We start from the raw sequence: 6,546 nt of genomic DNA, 5'->3' as shown, positions 1-6,546 counted from the left end.
GATTGTATCGAGTGATATCCAACCGGTATTTCGCTCACATTTCTTTATATAGTTCAACAAAATCTACAACTGAGCATCTGGTGTTGTTGTGATAAAAAAGAAGGATGTTAAAAGTTACTACTAAGGACAAGTTGATGAATGAACCTAGACGTATTTCGAGCCACATTGCAGTAGGTTCAAATGAACTTGGTCCATCTCTAGGACTTGGTTATAAATATGGGAACGCAACAAAGATGAATGAGATTCTTCTTCACTTTTGTGAAGAGATAGTTGAAGCTTTCACTACTATCTCAATCCATCTCTTTATGTCTTTCATCTCTCATACTTTTATTCTTCCAGTGTTTTTGAAATTTTGGTTCCGCTGATTTTTAAGTTTGTAGTGACCAGCAGGAAAAAAAATTGTCATGCAAGTTGAGAGGATCTACCAGAAGCAGGGGATATTATGCGGAAAACTTAAAAAAGTTCCATTTCTGGGACAAAAAGAAAAAAGTTTCCATTGCCTGGGTGAAAGCCAGGTATCCTAACCGGGCTGGACTACAATGGATTGTTTGTCAGAAATGCAGAATAATAATGTAAGTGCACAAAAGGATAGCTATATTGAGGCGATTAGCAGCTGCCATAATCGAGAATATTTTGTGGATTTTTCGAGATAATGTTTCCTTTAAAGTATAACCAGATTATAAATGAAAAAAGTGATTTCACGATTTTTTCTCATTAATGATGAAGATACTTTTATTTAATTTCATTTAATGTTTTTCTTAAAAAAATGGGTGTGTAACGGTTACCCACCACATAGAAGTGAGTATTAAAATTATCACACGAGTGAAGACCGGGTCTTCTTATCTCTAGAGTAATGAGCCTACCAGAAATACAAGGCTCACTCTCATTTCTACTTTTATTCAGTTACAACTATAATCAAACACTTTGAGTGCACTATTGTTTCTTTCAAGGAGACAGTGTATGTATCATCTTAAATCTAAATTCCTCTCTGATCTACCAAATCAACAGATCAATCAGGAAGATGATTAACTTGGCAGCAGCATTGAAGAAAAGAAAATTAGCAGATCTCAGCGGCGGCGGTAGCAGCAGCAGCAGAAATGTTTACAGAAGAGAGCCGGGATGTTTCTTTGACGGTATGGATCTGCTTTTGTTTAACATTCTGAGTAGATTACCTGTGAAATGCTTGATGAAGTGCAAGTCAGTATGTAGATTTTGGAGGTATTTGATCAAACACAACACATGCTTTATCGATTTGCACCTTACAATGTCGAAAAATCATCTACTTGAAGAACATACTTTTCTGATGTACCCTACCTGCCATGTTAATCGACCCATACCAATTAAGAGGTTTTTTTTTATGTCCAAAAGATTTGATGTTTGATGATTGTCATGGTCATGAATCATCGGACAATTCTGCTATTGTCACTAGTAATAATGTGACTCTTGATGAGAAGCCAATAACAATGCTTGAACCTGTTAATGGTTTGATGTGTTTTGTCAAGGGTGGTAGTGCTGTTATGGAGCATTGTTCTGTTCTGATTTATAATCCTAGCATCCGAGACAAGACCCCATGGATCGATACTTTAACAAATGCAGCATTCAGGAAACTCTTTGGTGTCAAACTAGTTAAAGGCTGCAGGAGAGATCGTTTGAAAAGTTCATATGAATACATGTTTGGATTTGGAGTCGATTCGCTTACTAATAAACACAAGGTGTTCTGCATAATTGAGATTACTGTAACACGCAGAATTGAAGAAATTGTTAGTCGTGAATTGGTTTGTGGGGTTTTTACACTGGGTGAGAATACATGGAGGAAGATTGAAGTTCCACCCGAGACTACAATTAAGAAAAATTCTGTTCATGTGTGTGGTTCGATATATTGGATTTCTGGCAAGAAGCCACGAAGTGAGAATGGAGTTATAATGGCATTTGATCTTGGAAGTGAGACATTTAGATCGATAACCATCCCAAACCTCATCCTTGATCACTGGGGCTCAATTGAAAGGCTTCAATTGGTTCATGAGTTGGCTGAAGTGGATGGACATTTAACTGTATTGGTAAGAGAAGGAGATGACATTTTAAATTTATGGATACATAATTTTGACAAGGGCGGTAGTGTCACCAATAAGAATTGGACTGAAGAAACATTACAACTGCCTTGTCGCTGGGATAAAATACATAATTTAGCATTCAAAGCCATTACTGGTACAAGCCTGGTAGTCTTAAAATTCTTAAAGGAAGAACGTTATGCTCACCAGTTTCGTTGTGAAGTTCTTCAGTATTATGATCGAAGTGAGAAGAAATTTTATAAAAATTCGTTTGAGATTTTGTTGGATCCTACTGGTACTCCTGGTAACACCTACTCTATTACACCTTTCTTCGAGACTTTATTGCCTGTCTAGATTATTCAGCATGGTGAAGATAACATCGAGGACAGGCCCAATGGGATCCATTGCCTAATTTGAAGCCGGAACAAGGGACTACTTGAAACCTCATGACCTAGTTGTCCTTGAGTTAAACACTTAAGGTGAGAGTTGTTTTCTTTCTGTCTTAGTTTCTTTTTCTGTTTCTTTTTATTTTTCTTCTCTGTTTAGTTCTTCAGGAAGTTTTAGCTTTATGTCACTTCCTGTTCCTGTTTTGCTTTTTCTTTTATCAATAACTGCTCTCAGCGAGTTTAGCTTAATATCCATTGCCCGATTTACCAATGGAAAGCTTCTGGAAGAAGAACAGTGTTATTTTCTATTATTATTGTCAGAATATGTTTTAAAGGTTTCTTCTTATCATATCAAGAGTAAAATGATGTTTTCCAGTATTTTATCTTATCATGCTCTTGCCAATGCTGTCATACCAAAAAGTGTTTTTGTGCAGAACCCATAAGACTTGATATTGTTAATGTTTGAATGACACCCAGAGTTCCTCCAAACCCTTCAGTAGCACTAGCTTTGGAAATAAGCAAAATGCGCCAGTGAGCATAGCTACTGAAGCGGCAAGAGGAAATCCAGGAGACGTCAAAAATACTACTACATTGAATCTGTAGTCTCTGAAACGTGAACCTTAAATATTGCATTAGCATGAAGATAGATTAATGAATGAGTTATGCCCAATTGATATTCACTCACATTTCTTTATATAGTAGAACTTGCTATAGACTTTTGTTGTCACTAAATTACGAACCTAGACGTATTTGCAGGTAAACTCTAGTGGTCCAGTTGAACTTGGTCCTTCTTTAGGACTTGGTTATTACAGTATACGTAACAAAGATTGAAGAATGAGAATCTTATTCACTTTTATGTTATGAAGATAGTTGAAGCTGCAACTATCTCTTTATGTCTACTACTATCACTGATATCTTTATTCTCCTAGAGCTTTTTAACGATTCTTTTTAACAGTTTTACATTGAAGTTGTGTAGGTTGCAGTAGATAAGTTGCATGTAACTTGGCAGATTCTCTGGGAGAGTGTTTCAGTTTTATCTTATTTTGATTTTGGCAACTTGTAGCAGAAAATCAAATGCAACACCTTAGCAGTGTTCTCAAAAAATTTCCTAAAATCAAATGCAACACTGGGTGAAAGCCAGGTATCCTAACCGGGCTGGACTACAATGGAATGTTGTTGTATAGCTCAGTTAGCAGTAAAACGAGTCCAATACTTTGAGCAAAATCCAATCCTGGCAATGTTTTTTTGTTTTTCCTCAATTAAGGAAACTTGCCATAAAATCCTGGCAATGTTGCCATTGCCTTGCTGATGCTGTGTAAAGTTATGTCAGTGCCCCCGGAGGCGTTGCATTCAGATTTGATGATTTTTCAGTAAGCATTGTTCTGCAGTTGGACGTTATAATTTGGAAGATCTCATCTAATCAACTTGGAAAAGCTTTTATTTAAGAAAATAGAAATGACAATTTTTTGAGAATCCTCTCAATTTTTGTAATAGAAATGACATATCCGACTCAGTTGGCTTTTCGGGCGGCATAAGAAGTTCCTGACTTATTAAACAAACCCCAAACATTTGGATCAAATCTTGCCAATTCACTGTTAGGCACTAACCCTGCAACATCAACAACCACACACACCAGCTGCCCATCTAACATTCCTCGTGTAAAACGGTTTGGTTGAATGTTAGTTGTATAATCTTCACCCAAGTCAGGCGCCGCCGTTGATGCTTCAGTGAGAGTGATCTGAGTTGATTTGCTTGCAAACTCTTGAAAAACATCAAGATCCTCAAAACCAACCCACGAACCAGGAAAGATGGTGTCACTCATCCATGGGTACTTATTGGTTGATGGGTCTTTAGAACCGCAACATTCTTCAAGTTTTGACGTCAACTCCGCAACTTTTTCCTCGAGAGCTTGCTTCTCAGCAATTAAAGCAGCAACTCTTTCCTCCCAGTTGATGATGGTGTACACATCGCACCCGGATCCGTCAGGTGTTGGGACGGCCGTATATAAGCAATCGTTGAAAGGAGGTCCAACCCTCCATAAGCAAGCGTAGCAGCCGGTTCTGACATGGCGTAATCTGATGGTCTTATCGTCACCGCCAGGATTAACCAAAACAGGCTTGAAGAGGGTGCACATGTTGCTGTTTTGATCCTCCACTGGTACAGTCATATAGCATTTTCGCTCATTTACATTCTAGTAGTTTTATCATCATCTTTGTGAGTAATAAGTTTAGATCTAGAAATTGTTATATGGGTTTGAAGTTGAAACGAGACAAGAACAAGAGATTCAACACTTGGGTGTAACTATGGGATTTTCCGTACCTACAATAGTATAGCAGCCGCAACTATTTCTATGCATCTCCTTATGTCTACTATCACTTAAATCTTTATTCTTAGATCAAATATGTACAATTGCCGGACAAACTTTACTGTAATAAACAGGCATTGTGTGCAAGTGGCTTTTGATGGGATAGAATATGCTCAATAAAGAAAGAACAGTTTAAAGAGTACTTGGAACGCAGAAACAATGCTCAAGTACGATGTAAATTACACAGGTTTAAGATGGTTGTTTAATTTTCCTAATTTCTTTTTTTAGTTTTTCCTGGTACAGAAAAGAAAAAAGAATAATATATCAAGTTCATTGGTACCACAGAAACCAAGAACAAAAAAAAAATCGCCTTACCTTAATTAGATTTTATTTAATATATCTATTTTTAGAACATTAAAAACCACAGAAATGTACTTATTACCTTAATTAAGTAAGCCGATAGGAAAGTAGAAATTGATGTTTAGTCCTAAAGTTACTGGGCTTAGGACGCTTTAGTCCATCCATCTGAGCCCTAGTACTCTCAAGTCCAAAAAAATCCTGCGTCCAATAGTTTAGACCAAACATGTACGAGTTAGTCCAAAATTCAGCCGATTCAGAAAATGCGATTTTTTCTTATTACCCTAATTATCCTTTTTCAATTTCTAGATCTTAGATTTTTATTTTGGAGAGAGACAGAGCCAGGGGCGATTTAACATCGTTGTTCTTCAACAGAGATTTGTACTCGGTGTCATTTTTTATGCTTTCTTCCTCAGTTTCTTAGGATCTAGGTTAAAATCATATCATCTTTTCTCTTTCGATGAACGATTTTTCATAAGATTTCTACTGAAAACAAGAATTGAAGAAGGATTCTTACAAGATTTCCACTGAAAACAATAATTAAAGAAGTAATTTCACAAGATTCCTACTGAAAAAGAGAACCGAAGAATGGTTTTTACAAGATTTCTACTGGAATCGATAATTGAAGGAGGACTTCCATAGGATTCTTAGTGGAAACGAGATTTGGAAAAGGAATTTCACGAGATTTCTACTGTAAAACGAGGGTTGAAATAGGGTTTTCTCAATATTTCCACTGCGAGAGGTAATTCATTTTCTCCTTCCGTCACATTCACCGTTCCTCAATCCAGAGTATCAAGAGATTATTAAGGTCTTTCATCTTCGTTATTCATTAGTGATTTAAGTCCTCCTTACACTAGTGGAAAATGGAAGTTAAACCACTGTTAGGACGAGAAATAATATCACTAAAAACGACTGTATCCATCAGCAGTAATCTAGGAGTGGTTTTTCTCAAAACGACTGTGTCTGGCAAACATTGAATTCTTTAAAAAAAACGACTTTCTTCAACAGCTACAGACAGATACTGATGTACACAGTTGTTTTACGGGTGATATTTTATTAAAAAAATGATATTGATTCAGCTGAATCCAAAGCTGATTCAACTGAATTATTAAAAGCTGAATCGCAATTAAGAAAAAAATTACTTCAAAACTGGATCTAACAAAATTAAATTGATAACGACTTTAAAACTTAATTTGTATTAAAAAGTGTATTTAGTATTCGATTTCAACATTCAAAAATACTGCAAGTTCCAAGTCTGAAAAAGTTGGAGACTGAGTTAGAAAAACTTGACCAATATCCTACTACAAGCTAAACAAACCATAAAGTTTCAACACTAAGTTGAAGATAAAACTTCACCATCCATGCCTTCATTTTCTGACAACTTAGCTCAAATCAGGTCCATTGCTCCAGCCCTAAGTTGTCAACAAAAACCAACCAAGACTACATCAAT

General features: G+C 36.3%; 1 protein-coding gene across 1 annotated transcript; it reads left to right on the top strand.

Moving 5' to 3' along the window:
* Positions 1 to 1,373: 1,373 nt before the first annotated feature.
* On the top strand, positions 1,374 to 2,402 carry LOC113358770 (putative F-box protein At3g17490). The gene has a single exon (XM_026602447.1). It carries the CDS (start codon positions 1,374 to 1,376, stop codon positions 2,400 to 2,402), a length of 1,029 nt encoding a protein of 342 aa, XP_026458232.1.
* Positions 2,403 to 6,546: the final 4,144 nt, after the last annotated feature.

Source organism: Papaver somniferum, chromosome 1, assembly GCF_003573695.1.
Source record: "Papaver somniferum cultivar HN1 chromosome 1, ASM357369v1, whole genome shotgun sequence".
NCBI lineage: Eukaryota > Viridiplantae > Streptophyta > Magnoliopsida > Ranunculales > Papaveraceae > Papaver > Papaver somniferum.
Note: the sequence above shows the minus strand (reverse complement) of the source record. Positions and strands in the feature narration are given on the sequence as shown.

Coding starts and splice junctions, on each gene's coding strand:
- LOC113358770 (XM_026602447.1), top strand. CDS start 1,374: ATGTTTGATGATTGTCATGGTCATGAATCATCGGACAATTCTGCTATT.